The 24,012-nt window shown below is 41.8% G+C and overlaps 1 protein-coding gene across 9 annotated transcripts in view; it reads right to left on the reverse strand.

The window, feature by feature from the left end:
• Positions 1-266: 266 nt before the first annotated feature.
• The window catches only part of pax3b (paired box 3b), a 32,662-nt gene continuing 8,916 nt past the window's right edge, over positions 267-24,012 (reverse strand). For 5 of the 9 annotated variants that reach the window (XM_040024931.1, XM_040024917.1, XM_040024909.1 and 2 more), the window contains exons 5-9: positions 10,631-10,830; positions 9,736-9,901; positions 9,201-9,418; positions 5,366-5,645; positions 267-1,988 (exon numbers count right to left, since the gene is read on the reverse strand). In XM_040024931.1, coding sequence (XP_039880865.1) covers positions 1,954-1,988; positions 5,366-5,645; positions 9,201-9,418; positions 9,736-9,901; positions 10,631-10,830 — 899 coding nt within the window. In that variant the 3' untranslated portion in view covers positions 267-1,953. Of the gene's footprint in view, positions 1,989-5,360; positions 5,646-9,200; positions 9,419-9,735; positions 9,902-10,630; positions 10,831-24,012 lie in introns of all 9 variants that reach the window. The other 4 variants (XM_040024923.1, XM_040024903.1, XM_040024886.1 and 1 more) reach the window with 3 other exon arrangements.

Below are 24,012 nucleotides of genomic sequence, written 5' to 3' on the forward strand. Positions count from 1 at the left end.
ATGTCTGAGCATTTACAGCCATCCGTGAGAAAGCCTGTTGTGTTCAGTGTCAAATCCAATGTCTGGTGATCCCCATTTGGCCGGGCCTATTTTGGTTGGAGGGTTCACATGAGCCCCCTTGAAAAGTACACATTTGTCTCCGAGTGCGCTAGTATTCTTCCGCCAGTGAATTACAGTCACTCTTTTTTTTTTTATAGCTGTGGCAAAAAATAAACACAAAGACTCCCATTTAGCAGAACAACAAAAAAGAGACGAAAACAAGCAGCTATTTTTGGAAGTTTTATTTCATTATAAATAGGAGTGATAATGCGCTCGTACACATGACATTATGTCATATCGCTTTGTCAAATAATACAAAAAAAATATATCAAATGAATGACTGCTTCATTCTAATATAGACAGGAGGACAAAGCAGGAGTGCTCGTGACGACACTCTGCTATTCACAATTTCACGGATAAAGGATTTTAGTTCTTTTGCTTTTTTTTTAATGACGTTGCTGACACACAGGACGCTCGTGACAATAAATATGTCTGGAATGCATCGGAAAACTAATCAGCATTTCCTGCTTTTGTAAGACGGAAGTTTAAAAAAAAACGTTTCAAACAACACAAAGTAATAAAAAAATACAATTTTGGCTTTGTCATTCCTTCGTTTGCTCTATATACTGGCTTTCCCTTCACTCAGTCCTTTCAAGGCCCTGAAGCCCTAACAAATGTGGTCCCCTCAGAGTGCTCTTTTAGCTATATTAGCAGTGTTTCCTATTTGTTTTGGACCCGAAAGCCTTCAAAGGCACATGTGTTGCTCCTTTGCAGAGTCCCAAACTCGATCCAGAGAATGACTTCAAGAGGCACATTTGATTTTCTTATTGTTTTAATGCTGAGGTTGACTCTAAGTTATGTGATATTGCACTTCTGGTCAGCTGGGAGAGTGGCTGTCTTTAGTCTAAACTCTTTTGCTTTCTTGCTTTCTCAAGTGTCTCCTGGTCGTGACTTGTGACCCGCTGGATTTTTCTTGCCAGGAGAAGATCTTTAGAGGGTTTTTTTTAACACTGTGATCGATCTAGCTTGTCGTCCCCCCTCCCGTTCCGCACGCCCTTTTTTTAAAGCCACTTCTCTGCCACCCTCTTCTACTGCGCTCTCATCTGTCACTTTCCTTAAAGTCACCCTTTGACCTCTTTAAAGTTTCTCTTTAAAACGACAAAAGGCCTCACCGTCTGAGACATCAATGAGACAGAAAGGAGGGAGAGAAGGCAGAGGGGGAGGGAGGCGGGAGGAATGTTTGAATTAACTTTCTCTGCCGTACAGCTGTGGTGTACATTAGACTTTCTGACACAATAAAAACCCACGGATTCGTTAGTTCGAGTTTGTTTTCCTTCTCTCTGGAATTTCTTTCCATGTGTGGGATGCTGAGATGTCAAATAAATGCAACAAAATCAACAAAGCCATTTTCTTCCCCCATACAATTTAAGGATTAATTTGGGAATCTTCTAGGCGCTCATGTGGTGCAGATACGTAAACATGGTAGTCTGTGATGATAGGTCGGGGTTCTCTGTCCTTACAGGCAGAGCTGGCCGTACAACTTCATCCTCGTAACACAGCAAATTGTCCGAACTCAACGACAGCGAGCACTGGAGGCTCCGCCGTTCATCTAAAATAGCAATGTTTGTGGTTCATAAAGAGTTTTTGCTCCCGTATTCTTTCTTGTGGTCCCTTCTTTTTGTTTTTTTGTCCATTTTTCCTCCAAAGAGAATTAAGTAACATCCTGTAGTAGACAGTAAATGGTAACACAAATTTGGTCCAGATATTCAAATATTTCTGTCACTACGTACACTCTCTCTCTCTCTCTCTCTCTCTCCCTCACACACACACACACACACACACACACACACGCACGCACACACACACACACACACACACTCTTGTGGGGCCTTCAGTGAATCTTGAAGCTGCTCATCAGGTGATTTCAGGCCTCAGATAAGGAAGGGTACCTGTAAAAGAAAAGAAAAGAAACAAAGGATGAAACAGTTGTTGAATTATTACCTGGAAAAAGTGAATTTAAAAAAACAAATTAAGTGGAAATACAATAAAAGAGATATATGGCTGCAATAAATTTTGGGCATGTGTTTTTACGTCCAGTTCTGCCAACATATGGCTGTTGTTAGCATCGCATGTGACAACAGTGGTTTGTGGTGTTGGGTCAGCGCAGAGAGATGTGTGAAGTGTAGGTATGTGCAGAGGGAAACTAAACTATAAACTAATTATTAAAGTGAAATTTAATGGAAGAATTTAGATGTAGATCATGTATTTAAACACCAATATTATTATTATTATTATTATTATTATTATTATTATTATTATTATTAATAATAATAATAATAATAATAATAATATTAATAATAATAATAATAATAATAATAATATTAATAATAATAATAATAATAATAATAATAATAATAGCATGCTGGTTTAAATTCTTCTTCCGACTCCCAGAAACGACATTTTGTAATTAGCAGAATTTTTTTTTATTTGTGTTGCACTTATTTATTGAGTGTGATGTACAAACAGGGCAGAGAATCCCAGAGCACCTCGCAATAATGTTACAATATGTGGTTATCAATGTGACACAGAGACGTTGTAATACTCAATACACTACAAGACTGTTATTAAATATATATCCCAATATCTTAGAAACTATAAAAAAGGCCTTAGAATGGTCACTTTAATGTCTTTAATTTTGTATACACACATAAACCAAATGGTCCATTTATTAGCTCTCAGATTATTTTTCCAGTGCTCTGATCTTTTTAGTAGTTTTTTCTTTTCTTCTGTAAGCCTGTCAACTGTCCTTGCCATTCACTCACACTCACTCATCGGACGAGCGTGCCCACAGAGAATTATAAAGTAGTGATTCTGATAAGTCGAATTGTTTGGAGAGGCTATTTAGAGCCGCTGCAAGTTTCATTGAAAACACTGATATGTGCCACCAGCGGAATCAGGTAGCTATGTTGCAATACCAGTATTTCAGTATTATATGTATCTATATGAAAATCAAAAATGTCTAATTGGCCGCAGCTTTTTGTTATAATAGAATTTTATCATTAATCATTGTCATTGATTAGCACCTGTGTGTATAGGGTCCTCTATAACCGAGTATGTATGTTAAAAACCAAACGCTAAGGAACAAACTGGCTTTGTTTTTGAGGGCCGATTACATATGAAAGATATAATGGAAATAAGACTTAATGAACAGAGCACAGAAAACAGTAGCTCTGAAGATTTTTGAGAAATGTCATCGGTTCAACAAACAAAGACGTTTTTATGGGTCGATGAGTGCCCTGGGTCTCCGTGACTTGTTTGTTATGGAACAGTTTTCAGACTAATTCTGATTGGAGGCCTTTCCTAATACACAGGAAGAGCTGTTTTATGTGAGATGTGTCCATTTTTTCCCAAAGTGAGCTGTAACTGGCACCACAGCCTAACAGGTAAAGAAAATGACAGGTGACCTTTGCAAAAAGCACCACAGAAATGTCTGCTTAGCAACAGAGACGTTACATAAATAAAACCAAACAAGTGCTTCATGGATTACCGCTGTAATTTCCGTGAGGCGGTCCAGTGAGAGCTAACGTGTTGTCAAAATGTGCAACAGTGTGTGGACCAGTTTTTTCATACTGCTCTGGAACCTGGAGCAGCACTGTTCAACACTGCTTCCCCAGCTGACCTCAGTCCTAGCACCTGTTTCTAATCGCCGCCCTGCCAGAGGCTATTAGGATCCGTCCACCCCCAGAAAGGACCTTTCCTCTGCAGATCCAAACCCAACCACACACCGGCTATCCAGTCACACTGATTAATCACATCAAGATGGACTGCTCAGCCTTGTATCGCTGCCGAGGTGCGTGTGTGTGTGTGTGTGGGGGGGGGTTGCATTTGGAGGTCTGTGTGTATGTAAGCGCACAGAGCTACATGTTAGCGGTTCATCATGTGTGTCGCACTAATTCTTTATTCTGTCCGCTTTAAGATATCAGACCGAGATATTTCATTAGACATTTGCTGCTATCGGATATTAAGTTAGATATTCATTTGATACCCGCCGCCCCGCAGAGCTACACAGAGTCAGACTTGTTGGACCGTTGCCATGCTCTTTGAAGGACCCAGTTGTATTGAGGTTGCCACAAGGTCAATGGATGAATCTGATTGGTCAACCCCCTGTGGAGAAAAATTGGAAACGGCGGCCGCTGTAATCACGCTGTGACGGAAAACGATGTTGCCTTCCAAAGTTAGAGGGAGATGTGTTTGAAGTTGATTTTAACCCTTCAGGTAACAGTAATGCGAAGTGAAAAGACCCTCACTCCAGGTATTCTCTGAGGACTAACAGTCTGAGGAGGGCTCCGCTGCTGCTGTCTTTTACCCTGATGCAAGCTGACTCTGCAGTGTACTTCACCGCAGGGTTCAATCTCAGCACCGGCCCAATCTCCTCTTAGATGGAATCAGATCTGCACAATTAACCCCAACACTTGAAACTGCATAACTGGACCCGCAAAATGTTAACAAGCAGTGCTACAGCTACCTGCGTCCTGTATGTACAAGAGCGTTTTTTTTTCCATTTGTGGAAGGAAAGGAACCAATCTGTGGTTACAGGGTAGACCTGAGACCACTGGACTACCAGCGTGCTCGATAATCATACACTGTAACGCCTGATTTGGCTCAAATGTTTTCATATGTAAGTAAAAGGCCACAATAAAACCAGTCAGCAGTTTGGACAAGAAAACTGGAGAGTTATTGAAAGCCATACGCTAGATTCAAAATAAACACAACTCTGTGGTTTTTGTTGTTCTTTAGTTACATGATCTCAAAGTCCTAAGAAAAGCATAGACATGAAAATACACCATATTTTACTGCAGGATACTGTATTTTTCATTCCTCTGTATTTATTTATTCATACTTTTCTGACTCTGCATGTTTTAATGCTGTACACACGAAACACAAAATCACTTTATAAAATACAACTAATTTCTAAGATTTTACAAAGTATTTAAAGTCTGATCTGTCAATGTATACATCTATAATCTTAAAATACTGCTTACTTTTACGCCTTTATTAGACAATTAAGCAGGGAAGAAAAGACTGCTGCACCGGTGCTCACAATCAGGGTTTTGGAAATACAGGCTTTTTACTTGTAATAGAGTCAAGACTGAATACTTTTTCCATAACACATAAGTGTGTCTGTCTTTGTGTTATTGTTATCTTTTTTTTTACACAATTGCATTAAAAAAAACTGCAAAAACAGGAACCATGTCTAAATAATGGCATTTTAATGCATTATTAACTAAAAGGTAGGAATAAAAAAGGTGAAGTTTATTGACCTTACTTTGTCCGTACTGGCTGTACTGGTAGGATGCCACGTGGTCGACGGTGTAGCCCGGTGAGCTGTAGGATGGGGGGCAGTAGGACTGGGAGCTTGGCAGTGAGGGCAGAGCTGACATGGAGGGAACGCTGGTGAGACCCTCCAAGCCCTTGATGTGATCCATCCGCTGGCTGCAGCTGGCAGCCATGCCGGCCGGCGGCTCGAGGCCGCCTGTCAGTGGAGAGATGGCGTAGTCACTTTGGGGCTGATGCGGCACACCGCCTGGGTTCAGAAGACCCATCACCTGATTAGAAAAATGCAAAGAAGAGAAGAGGAATGAAAATCAGATTAGTTATGTGTTCATTTTTAAATACGAGTACTGAGACCGCCTCTAACGTTGGTAGGATCTGAATTCAATTCAATTCAATTTTATTTATATAGCGCCAAATCACAACAACAGTCATCTCAAGGCACTTTATATTGGAAGGTAGACCCTACAATAATACATACAGAGAAAAACCCAACAATCATATCACCCCCTACGAGGAAGCACTTAGGCGACAGTGGGGAAAAAAAACTCCCTTTTAACAGGAAGAAACCGCCAGCAGAACCAGGCTCAGGGAGGGGCGGCCATAATGACATCTGAATAATGTTAGTGTGGCAGATTATTCATCTTGGTAATAAGCGGAAGACCATATATGTGTCACCTCCCAGTGGTTTGCTCAGATAGGTGTAATCATTGGAACATAATGCGTTATCAGCATGGCAAACTTTAAAATGTCAAAGTGATTTTCAAAATTTCAGTGATTAGCACCTTAACCCCTATTTTCTAATACCAAAGGGGTGGAAGACATGTTTCCTTTTTCTTTTATTGTTTCTGATAAACCACTATAATAGCTTAAATATCTGTAGTTTCTCGAGTACAAAACACCACAGACACTAAGACCAACACCAACCCAAAGTAAGGAAATCCCCCCGTCGCATACATCAAAAGGCTGCCAGCGAGCTTGTCTCATACTGAGATAGCACCAGAAAGGAAGAATTAAGCAATTTGTTTCTGATCCTTGGCTCTACTTATTCTAAAATTCCTTTTTGACACTGCTCCAAAACCCATGGCATAAGATAACAACTTATCTCCAAGAGAGATATGCTGACAAAGACAACACAAAAGAAAGGTCTGTGTGAGCTCAGCTCCGTTCAAACCCTCCGAATAGATTTCCAGGTTCAGATCTCCGTTAGCTCTTGACCTGGTCTTTATTAGCGACCAGATAATCAAATTTGGGGGGAATAGTCCTTGGCCAGCAAAGAATGGAAAAGAGCTGCGGGGCGAAGTGTTTCAACTGGCTTCAAAACAGACCTGATATCACGACTCTCTTCGCTCACTCTTTGAATTTACCTGTTTGTTAACAAAATCCATGGTAAACCATAAATAAGGAATAGACTGACCTTATCACTTATGAAATTAACTCTAACTGAACCTGCTACCTCTAAATGTATCATATCCCACCTCCTTCTCAACCACGCAAAGGCCTCAAGGCTCTTCCAGTTGTCCTAATCAGAAGCAGGTACACCACTCTGCGTCCTCCTGGTCCTCTAAGTGACATATTATTCTACATTCACATACACACATGGTCCTGCTTAAATCATTTCCCAAGTAGGGGAGGTGAGTGGAGGAGTCCAAGTTGATTTTGAGAGGGGAGTTGTGTTTCCTCCTGTGCCTGGTAACATTTTCCTAAAGAATTAACCTGCATTTGAAAAGTTCGATTTAAGCACACAGAGATCGGGGAGACAACACGGCCGAATCAAACCACAACGAGCAGGAATACCTGCCCCGTGAGTGAATGAATTCTACTCTGATGACTTTCATGCTTTTGCTGTTTTAACCAAACTTCTAGCTACCATCCTTCCCCTTTCTCCCTACCTCACTAGGGGGCTGCCCCATCCAGGGTGTTTTATTTTGGAGCGCTGCCGTTGCCAGCGGCCTAAATCAGGGTTTAGCAGGGAAGAATGTCAGGATGGGGGAAATGTCTAAGATGGGGCATTCCTTCCCGTCCATACGAAATATATACAAATAAAATTAGAACCTTTGCTTTCGCGCGGAAGAATGTTGAAGCAAACATTTTAAGAATGCAATCATGAGAAGGCTTCCTTGCAGCTGTAGTTTAAGGTTCGGTGCGTGCACATGCACACATGACCACGCTGTCTACGTGTGCACAGTATTTTATTTTGTGCACGTCTTATCTACGCAGGAGAACGGCTAAACATCTAAAAGTATGTGTGATGTATGCAAAACTAAAAGCTCTTCCACATGCTCCCTCAGTTTACCTGCATATATTCAGATCATTTTACTATCAATGCTGAAATCAGCCAAATATTAGCACTGATCTATTTACTGATGTCAGTGGCTGATATTTCTTTGCTATATCGCATCCTTCTTGTTCTGGCTAAATGTTAAAATATATTAGAATCAAGAGCTAAAAATTTTTAAAAAGTTCAGTATTCTTTAACGGTTGACGTGTCTTTGTTTCCTTGGCACGGAGCTGGAAATTATAATAAGAAGAAATATAAACTAAACTAAAAGATAAAATAACGGCCAAATGATTATTTTGAACACTGGTGTCCGTGTCAGCCCAGAATTACATAATTTGTGCATTCCTAGCAAAATTACTGTGAGTCATTTGTGAATAAATTGGCTTTAGTTCCTTGCATGATGTATTTGAAAATCCTAAAAAATGCAGTAATAAATCCTCCAATCTAAACACAAGATTGAAGAGTTAACTTAGACATGCCACTTGACCATGACATGTAATATTTGTGTAAAAGATGTTGCAAAATCCTTAAGTGATCCTCTGAATGTTATGGAGTTGATCAATTATCTACACCGTGTGTGTGTGTGTGTGTGTGTGTGTGTGTGTGTGTGTGTGTGTGTGTGTAATTATGTGAATCTGCGTGTATATCTTTGCGAGTGTCTCCATCTTCACACTGCTGTGGCCTGTTCTCTGAGCCTCCACCAGGCTAAAATCTCATTTTATGCCTGTTAGGCTCTCTGACTCCTCTGTCTCCTCTGCTGCGCCCTCTGTCTAGATGCAGAGACCTTGGGACTTCATGCCCGATAATTGACTGTAATTGTCTTTTCACTTCTCATTTGTCACACGTTCACTTGTCCTCTGTGCTTCTTGAGTCTTCGCACTTATCTCCCTCAGCAGCAAGTGACCCATCAGCCACTGAGCGGAGAGCCTTGAAGCTATGGTGCAAACTGGAATCAGAAAGAAGTAACGCTGCTTTTTTATGTTTTTGCAACTTGGTTGAGACTTTTAAAGCTCACGTCACATGCTTCTCAACTTGAGTTCAACTCTTTGAAGTCATGTTCAGATTTAATTCTCCCCAGATACAGTGTGTAACACGATCTCCATCTCCCAACCTAAAAACATCAAGTCAGAAGAAGCACCTTCTTAATTATGCTGTTTCCCTTGAACTAACCCATGACAGCGCAGACCCATTTTTACTGTCAGGAAAACTATGGAGGGTCAAAGTTCAAACTTTTACAGGAACTTTTTTCAATGTGTAAAGGGGCGGTGACACCGTGGGTTCTTATGGGTTAATTTAATCCCAAACTAAATGTCACTATGTGTAATTTAATATAAGAGTCAAGCTTTTTATTTTCCTTAAATATGATAAAGTATAATGAGCACGAGTGAAGCAGTCTTACCTCACTGATTAGTTTGTTCCTTATTCTCTAAAAACAAAATCAAGAATCCAAGAACGTCGGTGCTTTTTACACTGCTTGATATAAGTTCTTGTTTAATGTCAGTAATTAATCACCACACATACCTCCAAATATTTCTACCTTGTGTCTCACCTGTGGAGAGAGCCCATTCCCTATGGAAGCGTTCATGGGATTGGTTGGTGCTCCAGGGCTCACAAAGCTGTCTGAGTAGCCTGAGAAGGAGTGGCGTCCGGAGGCGAGGCAGTAAGCAGAGCCTCCTTCTCCTTGTCCGCCGCCACCGGAGGCCTGGTGGCCCGAGGAGGGAGGCAGAGGCTGGGGGCGGTGCACCGTGCTGGGTGGCTCTGACACTACTGGAAGCAGGAAAGATGGAGTTAGAGTAAACATTGTTTGGGAGAAGTGATTTGGATGCCTGAAAGTGAAATTAAAACTATAACATATCCTCCAGGCAGACTTCAGAGATCTATACTGAATTTTCACTTAAGTAAAAGCAAAACTGATGCTGTCAATATAACCTTCCACGTGAAAAATGCCAGAATAAAAGATATGTAAAGTATGTTTTTAATACCAACATAATATATAGGAATTTTGGAAAACAACATTTTTTATATATTAATTTGAAAAAGAACAACCCAACACCAAGAGCACTGCATTCAAATTTTAACCCTACCTTGGGCTATGGATGAGGGGGGGTAGCTGCTGTCAGAGAGCTGGTAGGGCTGGATGCTGGACATGGCTGATGGTGGGAAACCCCCTGGAATGAGGTGATTAAATGCCATCAGTTGATTGGCTCCAGCTTGCTTCCTCCATCTTGCTCGCCTGTTGCTGAACCACACCTAGAAGACATCACAAGATGATGTTCAGTCAGTGTGTGTGTGTGTGTGTGTGTGTGTGTGTGTGTGTGTGTGTGTGTGTGTGTGTGTGTGTGTGTGTGTGTGTGTGTGTGCTTCCCTAATGATTGCAGTTTGGTATTTAGCCCTGCAATCTTACACAACCCATCTACTACAGTAGAATCTACCTTATAAAGGTAATAAAGTAACACCTTTACAAGCTGTTGTGATGATTACAAATATTTTGAATGGTACAAACACAAACATATTCACAAATACACGGAGAAACATTTTCAGGGTGTGAAGTTGAAAATGAAGGTGGGAAGCAATGTGAGAGAAAAAGTCTGTGTGTGCGTGTATAACACGGCTGGTTGAGCTGACATACTGTGCCCATATGGACGGAGCTCATGCTGGGAGTGTTTACACTTCACATATGGAGCCCATGGAGGAGAATTTACTGGACTTCACATTAGAAATAGGAAAGTACAGATTGGGCCCCTGGGAGCAAAGGGTAAGTTTGTGCTATTGTATGGAGCAAAGAGAGATCAGCAGGTTGCCTTTAAATGGTTAGAGTGTGTATAAAGCCACAAAGTTTACGTCTGTTTCAGAGGGATGTTTAATGTATGGCAATGTTAGGTCGTGGCTTTCATGGTTCTGTAGGGTTGAAAAGCTGAAAAAGAGAGAGAATTTTTTTTTTTGTAGATCCTGACCGTGCACGTATGTGCCTGCTCATACCTGCACCCTGGCCTCTGTGAGCTTGGCCCTCTGAGCGAGCTCCTCTCTGGTGTAGATGTCAGGGTAGTGTGTTCTTTCAAAGGCCCGCTCCAGCTCTTCCAGTTGCTCTGCAGTGAAGGTGGTCCGACTGCGCCGCTGCTTCCTTTTCAGCGGCAGATCAGGCTCTGACTCTACATCTGAACCCTCATCTGAGTGACTGGCTGCTCAGACATAGGAGAAAATAAAAGAAGACAGCCTTAAGAACAGGTCCATTAGTCTTACCTTATGACACATTGAAAGCCGAATTATGGTCTCTCTAGAAAACATAAAGTGAACACCTGAATTCCTGTTGCTGCACAAACCAACTGAGATTAAAGTCTAAAAACCTTTATTTATGATAAGGAAGAGATATCACTTTCAGCAGGATTGGGAAATGCTCACTTATTTGCCATCTGTTGTCCTTTGTTTATGTTGCTTATAGAAAATGTGTGTGTGTGTGTGTGTTGGGGGGGTTCAACTTCTTTACACACCCACACAATCACACACACAAACAGCCAAACAGACCTCCATTCAGAAGGAATATTCCAAGCCTAAGGAATAATCCCATCGGACATGATTCCCAGAGCACCACAGGGGGACCGGTGTACTAAAAGCCACACAAAAGGCTAATTTGGATCCAGGGGCCATTCTTCGAGTGTGTGAGGGTGTGAGTGTAAGGACAGTAGCCTGAATGGCCAGAAGCAAGCTGACTCGATGAAAGGCAAACTGTCTTTTCAGTCAGGTGATTGCCGCTTTATGATCCAAAGGGACGCTATGCAGCAACTGCTGTTAACAATGTCTCCTTTTTCCTGTCAGTCGACATGCACAAAACTACAATTCCACAAGTCCCTCAGATACAAGTCAGTGAAGTGCCTGCTGTAAACTAGGCTGTGTGATTTTATAATGGTGACAAAACATTGGATGACATGTGTTGATTTGATTAAAACTAACCCATAAAAAGACTTATAATTAGAACAGGGCTGGATATAGCACTTATAACACTGATATTGGGAGGAAAATGTGAATGTGTATCATGCCTGGTTGTGTGACGTAATTCACTGAACAACAGATAGATTACTCACTGACTCATTCAATGAATAATCTGCCTGTTTGAAATGTATTATTGCAAAAGCATCCCCAGATTTTTTCAGTAAAAGCTTCATGACTACAAAGTCAAAATGGATGAGAAACATTTAGAGAATCCAGTTTTCATCGGTCAAAAGTAACAATTTTATGAATGAAAAGAGAAGAGTGAGCATATATAACAATGACCGTGTGAGTCACAATCTATCGAAGTTAGTGCAGTTGGAAATGAAGCACGATAAATCTAACATCAGTTTTACTCACTGTAGTAGCAGGTGTCTTATTAAGTCAACATGCCAACCTGTGAAAAATGGGACCAGATAATTCTTTTATAAATAAAGTTACTCCTTGACTAAACATGTTGGAGAACTTTTTCAAAATTAATCATTTACTTTAAATATACTATCACGTTTCCTTGTTATTTTTGTTGTGACAAAAAGACTATAGACTGTGTGGAAGTATTTCTGTCTTCATCTGACTGCTTGGTCCGCAGCTGGAAACTAGTTAAATGTATCCAATCATACAGTTGTGTCAGTCAGGTCAGCCAGTAAGAGAGCAGAGAAGATGGGCGTCACACTGTCAAAGTATTCAGATTACTTTGTGATAATAATATTGTTAGTTGCTAATTAGCTCTACTTCATATTCTTTAGCAGAGAAGCAGAGTCCTGGAAATACAACAGGTAGCTTTTAGCTAAAGTTCTCATTCTGGGATCGAGGAGACGCTACCAAAATGAACTCACTATGGAATTAGATCAAATCAATAAACTCAGAGGTAAATCGACAACAGGGTACACGTTCTTTGGACAAAACTGAATGCAAAGGGTTACTTTCCTCAATACTTTTTAACAAAATCATTGAATTCAACAGGTGTTTTTAGTTGTTTTGTTTTTTTTAAGTAATCCTGCCCAGCACTGTTGATCGAAAACAAACATTAAACCTTATGAACTGCAAATCCTCCCATTAGAGAAGCTCTGATCACTGAACTGTTTGCCATTCCTGCTTAATATGTTACACAATTTTATTTCTAAAAATTTACGCAAATTTTAGCTTTTTCACCCACTGTGATCTTCAGGCTGACTGAGCCTGGTGATATCATGTGTCTTGACAGCTTTTGTGTGTTTTTACTTTTCCTCACTGTCTCAGATTAGTATTAATTCCATTGTGAGCTGCGCTCTATAAGCCAGCAGTTTGGTGTTTTTTTTAACACACTTACTTCAAACACTTCATTGGCTCCCTTCTAAGTTCACCAAGGCCAAAGCGCCCACTTTTTGTGTTACACTTAATTAATTCCCCCTCAGCACAGGGGAAGTTTTGTGTGCAACACTGTATTAGTTCCCCCCTCAGAAGCAACAATAAAATACAAGAGAATCCAAATAGCTCAGGGCCCCTCATGTGAAACTGATCCTCTCTGCCCCCCTTTGGCGATTTTCTCTTCACAACACCAATAGCAGTGGGAGTCAACTTAACATGCATTAGGAGCAAATTGGTAAAGAAACATTCAAGCATGAGGGAGGCAATAAGTAAAATATTTTCAAAGAGGCAGCAAGAGAAATGGAGACATTGCCTTAAGCTGCTGCTGAATATTTCTGCAATTTTGTTCTCTATGATTTCCAGCTCTTCTTCAGTCTCCCTGTGAGTTTAGAAATTCGCCATCGTAAAAAGACTGCAGCGCTTCTCAAAGACACGATCGTTCGAAACTGCGGCAACTGTGGTTTCAGATAACAGCCGTTTTTGGAACTTCTTACATTTGCTCGTCACAGTTTTGGAGGCGAAACCTCTCTGGATTTGAGGGCCAACTTTTTTATATGACTAGAGGACTTTGTGCTTCAGATGGCGAGGAAGGAATTCGGGGTGTGGGGTATGTGGCACTTTGGAGTTTTTTTGGACAGGACGGCTGAAAAACAAGAGACGAGGCCTTCTTTTAGCCTCCCCCCTCCAGTTCTTGCGTGGAGGAGGGCCACAAGGAATGCCCCCAACACCACCACCTCCCCCACTCCACCCCAGCATGCACGTTCCTCGGCATTTCACAGGGATTTGGGTTTTGGGAAAGCTGAGGCAGCCCGGGAAAATCCTTAATCACTTTGGAATTACCTATCGGTTATGAGCGCTACCGGGGTTTCAAGAACTTTTCAAAAGAAGGCGACAGTGTGGCACCTCTTAAGTCTCGGGAATCTAGTCGAGATACAATCCTGCAGAGAGGACCAAAGCTGGCTCGTTTCATTTCGATTCGTTGGATTGTAGTATCAGTTGATCTTAAGATCCAACGAGATAACTGTGTTGGTCAGTGCAACAAAACAATAGCAGCACCATGTAGTGACAGGTGAAAAAAAGTGCTGAGAAAACATCAGACTTGAGCATTTTTCACAGCAGCGTAACACACACTTTTTCGGACCTCCTTAAACAAGCACCACCTTCTCCTCCCTCTTCTCTCTCAGTCGCTCTCCCTCCTTCTCACCCTCTCTCGCACCCTCTCTTTGTCTCCCATCTCTCTCTCTCTCTCTGTCTTTTCCACCCATATTTCTCCCTCTGACTCTCGGGCTCTTTGTTGCTCCACAGAGTTGAGGTCTTTGCCGGCAATTTCCACGCTCCATCTGTGGAATCCGTCATGGCTCCCTCAGCCCTTCACAGTGGAGGGCTGTCACCTGCCCCACGGGGGAGCTTGGAAAGGGCTGGGGAGGGGCATAAAAAGGCTTCTCAGAGGGCTGGAGGGGTTGGGGTGGGATAGATGGGGGTATAGCCGGGGGCATTCTAACCCCCCCACCCCCCAAAGAACACCCCTTCTTCCAGAGGGAACTGTAAGAGCACCTGAGGGGGTGAGAAGGGAAGTGGAGGCAACAGGGGCTGTTGCTGTGCTTGTAAATGTACCCATGGGGATAGTCTGTCTGGGCATCTGTGTTTGCTTGGTTGTTGTTGGTAGACGCAAAGTACATCCACAGTTTTGTCTTTTAATACAGTGTGCCCTTTCGAACAATTTCCCCAGATTTTATTTTAATGTGTTCTAAAAGATCCAAACCTCTTCTGTCTCTTCCCACAGGTCTCCTTTGTTTTAAGCAACAGTGCAGCTGGTTGTCAAATGTCATTTGAAATCAAAATGGAGCTTCTCTCTTAAGATGGAAATCAACTGTGTGAGGTTTGTTTATGACATGTCTTTGGAAAAGACTTTAAACTGAGTTTACTGTGAATGTTAGTGGTGAAAAACAACAATGTGAACACATTTGGGAGAAGACACTCGTGGCATATTAATAAATTGTCATTGTGAACTTAAACTTTACTTGATTGCTGTTTCTTTCACAATAACATTATATGTATAAATGTTTTCTGACTGGTAAATAAATGGTTTGCATTGTCTGGATGGTTATTGTCAAGTTAAAACAGATTTTTTTTGTAAACAAACATTAAACATTAGATATCTATTTACAGTAAAATGTCAGTTATGGCCGCTCTGCTGTCATTGTAACTGTTATTTATTTATGTATTTAATCATTTTGGTCAGGTTGGGGTGTTAAAAAGCCCATTCCAAACATTAACTCTGCAGGCTAAAAAATTACCAGGACACTCATCATATTAAAATATGACACCAAGGTTTCCTGCTGCACTTACATATGAGGATTTAAGCCTAAGACTGGTCCCATTAAAACACCATCAGGTAGTATTAGATACACAGGGAAAGAGGACGGGCTCACTGACCAGTAATAAATCCTTTATAACAAAACTACAACATTTGGTAATAATTAACAGTGACGGTATAGTGTATGTAAAATGCTATGTTTGCCGATGTCATCAGAATGTAATTGTTCTTGATGCGTATCATCTGTGATAAAATTCATAAAGCAAATTTTTTTCACACACTAATGACATCTGACAATGACATAATTACTACAGTTTGTAAACTTTGCTACGTTTTGTTAGCAATAAAATTTGCATTAACGTTATAAATTTAATGAACGACAGTCAGTGCCTTTTATACTGTTATTTGGGATGGTTAGTGCAAATCGACTTTTGTGTCTAGAAATAAAGTCTTGGCAATCAATTATTACAAATGTTTTGCATGTAAATATATATTTACAACAATAATTTAAAGAATCAGAAGTCAGTATTACATTATCTTTTAGTTTGCCTCTCAAATAATTAAAACTTGTTCCAAAAACAGATTTGAATTAGTGGAAATTTTTTGTTTTTTACTTAAGGCATACTTCATGTTAAATATACCAATTCTATAATTGTCATAAAACCCACAACACCTAGGTGATAAAGGCTGATTGTGAGAGACGTGTTCGTCATAAAAGAAAGAAAAAATCTCAAATTTAAAATGTATTTCTTGGCACTTTTTACGATCTGAAATCAAACACATCCCTTAAATGCTAAAAATGTAATGTCATGCAAATTAAAGTGGCAGGTGATGGCAGTTCATGTGTTGTTGTAGGCAGAGCTGTGCCAAGAACGATGCCAGTCACCCAACCACCACTAAAGCTCTCTACACCCTGCAGCTCGGTTAAAGAGCTCTTAAACACACACATACACACACACACACACACACACCATGTACGCTTCTCATTCTAAGCTTTTAAAGCTACGTTAATCAAGCTTGTCAGCCCTGAGGCGTCCCTAATTCAGTGTCCAGTATTACTCGCCCTTCTCACATGGCTTAAAAGAGCCGATCAAGTCCACCATGATCTTTGTAATTACAAAATAAAATACCGGAGCAACATCAGTACATAGTGTACCCTACCTTTCCTACTCACGGAGGAAGCAAGGAAAGGTTAGATGGTGAGAAACCTTTCCCCTGCTTCCCGGATCTTTTCCAACCTTGTAAACCTGTGGTTTTGGAGTGCCCCATTTGCCGTCATCGCCTCGCTATCCCTAAGATCTGATCATATCGCTTTGGCACCGTCAAATAGCCTTAGCCAATCAAATTATCCACTCTAACTCTCATATCACTCCCTGTACATATGCATATGCTACATCTTGAAATGCAGTATTTATAGCCCCTGTAAACACTTGACTTCTCTCTGTATACTTTTGCTCCACCTCGGCTTAAAGGCTACAGGCATGCGGTCCCAGCTCTTGTCAGTTCATCAAAATCTGAGAAAATACGAGCCTTAAAAGGGTAAAATTATCTGAGCAGTAGAAGGCCTGGAAAAGTAGCCTCTGCGAGCTTGTCTGGGAGCTGGGGAGCATTAAGCCGCAAAATAAGAGAGGAGCAGTTGGAGTGGGAGGGAGTGTGGGTGGGAAGGGGTTAGAGGAGAAAAGAAAACTGTTTAATTTAACCAAACTGAAGCCCTGAGAGGCACACGGGGCACAGCACTCCGGGCCAAAACAACTTTTTCAGAGCCAAAAAAAGAAGGAAAAAACCCCCCAAAATGGCTCCCATCGTGCAACGCCATCCCAGAGAAGAGGAGAAAAAGGAGGAGAAGAGAGGGATTTAGCTGAAACACACTACTGGAAAGACTTCAGCATTGCTGGATTTCTAGGAGGGAGGGGGGATAGTCAGATGGGGACACAAAGGCTTAAATATGTCCACAGAGACATCACACAGTACACACTGAGCATACACGCCTGTGTGCGTGAGAGACGGAGAGAGAAGGAGCTGATGGGGATGTGTCCAATGTGGATTTTGGGACTTGGGGGAATTGACTGACCATATGTGGGCTATTTACACCCCTCTTTGGACATCCCAATAGCTCTTCTGGGGCTTTGGTTAACAGTGAGGGTAAATTGAGCTTCTGACACATTGCACCCCCCACCCATCACCCTCACCAAAAAAAAAAACCCACAAAACAAAAGGCAGAGGAGACAAACGCAGCATTTATTTGGGCGGGCCGACCATGCTGCTCCTATTCAGCGGCAGGGGGACTAAGTGACTGGCCGACTGCATTAAACAGTATATAGAAGTCAAGGCAGGCAGATGCTGGGATGGATAATGGCTTTACTGACAGCTTATGGACCCATCTGCGACTCTTTCTGATGGGTTGAGAAAAACTGTGCATGTGTGCATGTGTGTATTTTTTGTATGCGGGTAGTCAAGAGGGAGGGGTGGCAGGAGAATGATCTCACTTGACTTGCTAAGAGGAGGTTTCAACCTTCACAGATGCCCTGTAAATGAGCCAGAGCTGTGTGTGTGTGTGTGTGTGTGTGTGTGTGTGTGTGTGTGTGTGTGTGTGTGTGTGTGTGTGTGTGTGTGTGTGTGTGTGTGTGTGTGTGTGTTGGCTAAAATGTGAATATACAGATAAATGGCACACGGGGACAAACAGTCATCAATCACTGCCTTGTTATGTGCAGAAAAATGGAATAAAGGGAGATGCTGTCAGTCAACACTTACGGGAGCTGTTGTGGATGTCAAGGGGGGGATCAGGAAGTGGCTACCTGTCATCTATGGCTAAATGTGTTTCTAACCCCGTTTCCTGTGTAACGTTAGGGGGGAGCGACCCTCCACAGCCCGCTGACCCTGCAGTTCTTTCTCTGTCTTTTAACTTTTGAAAATGTCTCTCAGCTCCAGTCAATGGGGAGGTAAGCTGGCCTCACAGCCATATGAAATTTTTTTTTATTAATTTTGTTTTGCTGACAAGGAAGTATCTTCATCGCTGCACAAGCAGACCACAAGAACAATTTTTCTTCTACAGAAATTAGGCAAAGAAACAATCCATGGACATGCGTTACTGTTGTTTTTGTGTTTTAATTCAAGTATGAAAAGCATGAATAATAAAATCTAGTGAGATTATGGATTAGAAGCAACAGGCTGCATAATTGTGCACTGATTCATTTTTTATGGGAGAACGTGGACATGAGTTTCCAACTTTTTACCTCAGATAGTAAATATTACAGAGGAACTCTGGGTTTGGCAGTGAATCCCTGTATGAACAAGGACATACCTGTAATCAGGTTCTACACAGTGGTACATTCACTCAGACAGCTTATATATGGTTAATTTCTTTTCATCATAAATGTCGCTCAAATGCAACTTGTGCTGGAAATCAACACGTTCTACAACGGTCTGTAGAAATGCACTGATATTTGCATATTTAAAACCAGTACTGGCCAGTATCGGCCTTGTTAGATGATGTCTTACCGTCTGGTCTATCGGTAGATTCGATAGTGCCGAATTTGTGCTCAAAGAGTGTCTGCCAGTGTTTTACAATTTTATAATTAAGAAAAAGTTACAGCCGTTCAGTTAGCTAGTGTACCTTATTAAACTATTGTCTCTCACATAAACAACAACAGGAATAAAGACCCAGGTAGATGTTATGACTTCTGTTTGACCTGTTTAGCTGACATCACTGTCCACTAATTAAGGTAGGCTAATTCATTCACGGCTGTACGTGAACAAGGGTTAAGTAAATGTATTTACACATCTTCTCTTTGTGCTGGAAAGGACAAATAAAACCTCTTTTATCTCTCTGTCTCCCTCTAAGCCTGACACAGCCCCGCTGCCCTATCTGAGCCACCACACAGTTAGCAATGTGTGTGATAGAGAATTCAACTTTAAATAAGATGAGGGTAAATAAGATGAATAAGATAGAGTGTTAAATAAATTATGTCTCTCATGCTGGTTACCACTGCCGAGTCTAACAACTTTGCTTCCAGAAACCCTGAATAGTGTCATGAAGAGCTAAACAAAAAGAAAAAAGAGTTTAAAAGTTTTTTCTCAATTAAGTTGATTTTCAGAAATAATATTGGCATTTGATGCAGAGCAAAAATGTGTTTTTTCTTTGGCTATATCCCAAGAATTTAGAAGTTATCATAAACACAGAATTCTATAGTCAAAATAGCTTTTTAGGAAAATACTGATTATGAAATTCTACACTGATATTAATGTTTAAAATGAAAACGCAGTTAATTTTTAACCCATTTGAATCAGGAAAATAACAAAATCTTGATTCTACATAAATAACTGAAGTTTTTAAAGCCTTCCTCATACTCTTTGAACAGGCAAAGATTCAAAGATACAAAGTGATGAAACTAAATCCCTGACAGGCCCGAAGCAGGCCACAGGGCGTATACGGGACAATACTGATAAATCTGTTCAACGATTCTGTGTCGAGTTGTTCAAGTCTAAGAGTTTTTCTAAAACATATTCCCACAGGGCACGACCGCAGCCTTAACACAATTTTAAAGCCTCTTTTCCAACACAAACACAAAAGCTCATGGGCTAATTAGTTAACAAAGCTGTGAAGAAGAAGTCAAGCTTCATCAGTCAGGTGATTGACAGCTGCCTGTCCCTCCATCAGCAGCATATACTGGCCTCTGCCATCTTTGACACTCAACCCTTAACCCCATAACGCGCACATGCACAGACTCACACACATTAAAAAACATCCAATCTCCCAAAGAGACAGATATATATATGAGAGGGACAGACATGCACTCACATTCCTCCTTATTTTCTCAGAGATGCACACTAACACACTCATGCACATTAAAAAACAACCTCTCTACCCCTTTCACCCCCCCAGCTGTTGTGCCTATAGTGCATACTTGCAGCAGATAAAGAGGGGCCTTATTCTAAGGCGAGCCATTCTACTTGACCTTCGCTGGGCCTTTTCACTCTTTCACTCCCTTCAAATCGTCTTTGGGGCTTGCTCACTCTCAGCTCAATGTGGCTAGTCCATCACGGGTGAAGGCTGGGGCGCTACCGCGGGTCTTGAAGGGGGAATACCCCAAATAAACCCCATCACACACCACTGCCCCTTCCCCCTTATACACATACATGCGCACACACTCAAAAGCCCCGCCCTTTTAAGAAATCACCCTGACTTCAAAGTTGGTGTGCATTCATTAATTGCCCTTTGAATTGATATCAGAGTGTCACAATAAGAGTGTGAAAGGAAAAAGAGGCTTTAATGAAGCATAGAGCGGCCATTCATTTGCAGATAACTATGTTTTCATGCTTGGATAGTCATCATGCATGGGCTTATTAGAAAAAACTCACGAGAGAGGGAGGAGTACGGGGCGAGGAGAAGAGAGGAGAAGAGAGACAGAGAGAGCCCCGGGGCAGAAGAGAGTGATTTGGTGCTCGACCACTTGGCCCTCGTGCCCCCCTTTGCCCTCGTGCCCAGGGACTCACTGAGTGACACATTCATTCTTTCAGTGGACAGACAGAGCCCTCTTCACCAGACACTTGGCTCAGGCCACTAACAGCTAATAGCTACAGGATCTATCAAGATCTTATTGGTTCAGTGTTTGTCAGATCTGATGACAAAACAGCAACTGGTAAGTTATTAGGGCAGTTACTTTAATTACAATTTCATTTACTGATTATTTCACAGTTATGATTAATGACTTTGGTCTGTGAAATATCAGAACATGTGCGTTACAAATTTTAGAAAAATCCAAGGTCACATCTGTCTTATTTGTATCTATACCCAGACACCCAAATATGTTTAATATACAGTTAAACAAAATAGAGGAAAGCATCAGACGCTCACATCGGTGAAGCTAAAAAGAGAGAATCTGAGGTATGTTTACAGACTGACTGGCTTGTTGTTTCAGCTTAGCAGCTTAGTGAAAAGTACAATAAGTTTTCAACTTTGAGATTTTATTTGACCCTTTTTGTAACAGCCAGAAATAAGAAAGAAATTATTCTATTACGTAAGGTAGCACACACCCACTGCCTTAAGTGTTCTGACGTGCATAGGCATGAACTGAAATAGATAGTTTAACTAATCTTTAGATAATAACTATAGTTTATATACAAAAGTTCAAGTTAAAAGTCTGCCTTAGGCTTATGTTCTCTCGACCCATCCTCTGCCTCCCCTTCAGCTCCTTCACTTTTTTCCTTCACTCCTTCCCCCTCGATCTGTTGTTTTCTCCAGTCATGGCATTGGTCCAGGGTCTGCCCATGTATCACATTTGCAGCACGCCATCTTCACCCCAAGTGGCAGAGAAACCCAGAGTCCCTCCTTCACCCGCATTATTTACACAAACAAAGTCCTGCTCCGTTTCTGTGACAAAGCCAGCTAAATCTTTATGGCTCTTTCATGTATTGTCTGCTCACGGTTCTCTTTTGTCCCTCGGCCATTGGCCCAGGCCACGGATACAATGAGGCCGGCAGAATGGAGGCAGATTGAAGGAATGCGCCTCAATAAACCTAATTATGACATGATGACTGCGCTCACCATGGTAGGGGTTTTTCAAAGATCCCGGGCTTATTCAATTAGCCCTTTCCAGGATCCCCTTTCACCAAATAAAGTTATCCCTTTGACTGTTTGCATTGCAGAGTGGAATGTGTGTGTGTATGCATGCATGTTGTGTACGCGCACACACGGCCAGCCTAAATGGAAATGTATTGGCCCTCAACAAGGCTCCACTGTATTATCTGGCTAATTTCACCTAACTAAGTATGGACTCCAAAAGATATACTGTGAAAATGTGCAGCAGGGGAGGGAGGAGGTGGGGGCACTGTGACTGTTTTAATCATTAACTTTGTCTCCAGGGTTAATTACTATGAGGCTGAGAGGTTGGTGCAGCCCAGTGACAGGTCTGCATGGCCAACTTTACTATCAAGGATGTATTTATTCTGAAAGAGAAGAGGCATTATGATTTCGGGGAACCTTTCTTTTAGTTTCAATTTCCTTGTTGCATGGGAATTTGGAAGAAAATGTTTACCTTAGTGTTTAAGCCCTTATATAATTAGTTTAGAACCAGGCTACTTATATATTTCACCTTTTAAAATTAGGTCTAAATCCTTCATTGTGACTATGACTACCAATAGGGGATTAACGCAATAAAGCTACCTTTTTCAACAAATGTGACTTTTTGTTGAAACATGGGGTTTTTTTAAAGGACAAAACGCGGTTGGCAGTGATGGTGTTACTGCCACCGCTTTATGTCAGTTCACTGAGATCGAAGACACTATGTGCTGCTCCAGTTTAAACAGCTGGGCAGCCGCGACATTTACAAATGGGAACTTTTAAAATCAGGCTTGAAATTGCAATAAATCCATACACAATCACCCCACAAACGGTTAATACAGAGCTTGATTAGAAAACTTTAGAGAGTGGACTGACTTTCCTTTGTGCGCTCCGGAGGATGCGGCTCAGATATGAAACGAGCTCAGCGCCGCGGGCTGAGGGACAGAGACAGAGAGGAGTAGGAAACAGAGGGAGAGGGGCGGTGTTGCTCTCCAGATGAAAGTGAGATGAAATAAAAGGGTCGATTTAATCTGCTTGAAGAGATTTGGGGAGCAAGTGGGGGTAGAAGAGGAGGTGGGGGCGGTGGGGAGTGGGGTGCGGAGGGTTTTCGGAGCTGTGCGCAGCGCAGGACGGGTGGCCGGGGGGTGCACCATTGTGAAGCTGCGCTCCGGGCCAGATCGGGGTTCTCCGGGGAGAACATTGGTCCCCATTCACCGCAAACACTCTTTAATACACTCCCTCCATCATTAAATGTGACATAGCACAATATCGACATCATTTAGAAGACATTATTGATGTTCGAGGGGGCAAGGCCGGCACTCCTCAAAGAATCGATAATGGATGGCGTATTACAGGCTGGACACGGAATTCATGCGTCGAGGAGGAGAAGGCCACTTTGTACTGTTGACCAATTACATTCTGAACATTATGACAAACGCGGTGATTACGCTTCATCAAATACTGCTTAATGGGACAATGTTGCTTTAAGCGCGTGGGGTTGCACACAGCAAGAAACTTCTTCAAAGTTTACTGTAGTCAGACCAAAAAAACAAAAGTTTAAAGAAATAATTTAAACACAAAAATTGTAACTAAGCATCTTTACGTCTTCATTTTTAATGCGCTTTTATTTTGGTTTACAGGTTTACCAGCTCCATCTTGCTGCGTGCCACTTGTTAGCTTACTTTCAAAGTGGCTAACCGACTGTAAATGTTTAATGTACACTTTCAGCGCACACGCGAGCGGCAGCGTGCGCGCGCGGGTTCTGGGAGCGAGCGCGCAACTTCGGGCGATACGTGAGCGGATTTCAGAGGCCTTAATTGTCATTCTGAATGGCAGCCGGCTCCTTTTAGCCGACCCCAAAAGGAAACATTTTGTAGGTGAAAACGGCCATTTTCTCTCGGTGAACGGGCCCTCTAAACCGCGCCGGAGCGCTCCCTGAATAATTCATCCTTCATTGCGGCCTCATAATGTGCGTCGTTGGGCTTTTCTGTGCAGAAGCTCTCCTCTCTCCCCCCACATTTTTTTCTTTCTCGGGCTGAATTATAAGCAGGTTGCCTTCTTCTTCTTTTGCGCCGGCCAAAGCTGTTTCCAAGCTGGCCTTTTGTCCTCGTGCAGCCCAAGCGTGAGCCCCAAATAGACTCTCACGCCTTTGTC

The sequence above is a fragment of the Simochromis diagramma genome, unplaced genomic scaffold (genome assembly GCF_900408965.1).
Source record: "Simochromis diagramma unplaced genomic scaffold, fSimDia1.1 OVJJ01000348.1, whole genome shotgun sequence".
NCBI classification, from domain to species: Eukaryota; Metazoa; Chordata; class Actinopteri; order Cichliformes; family Cichlidae; genus Simochromis; species Simochromis diagramma.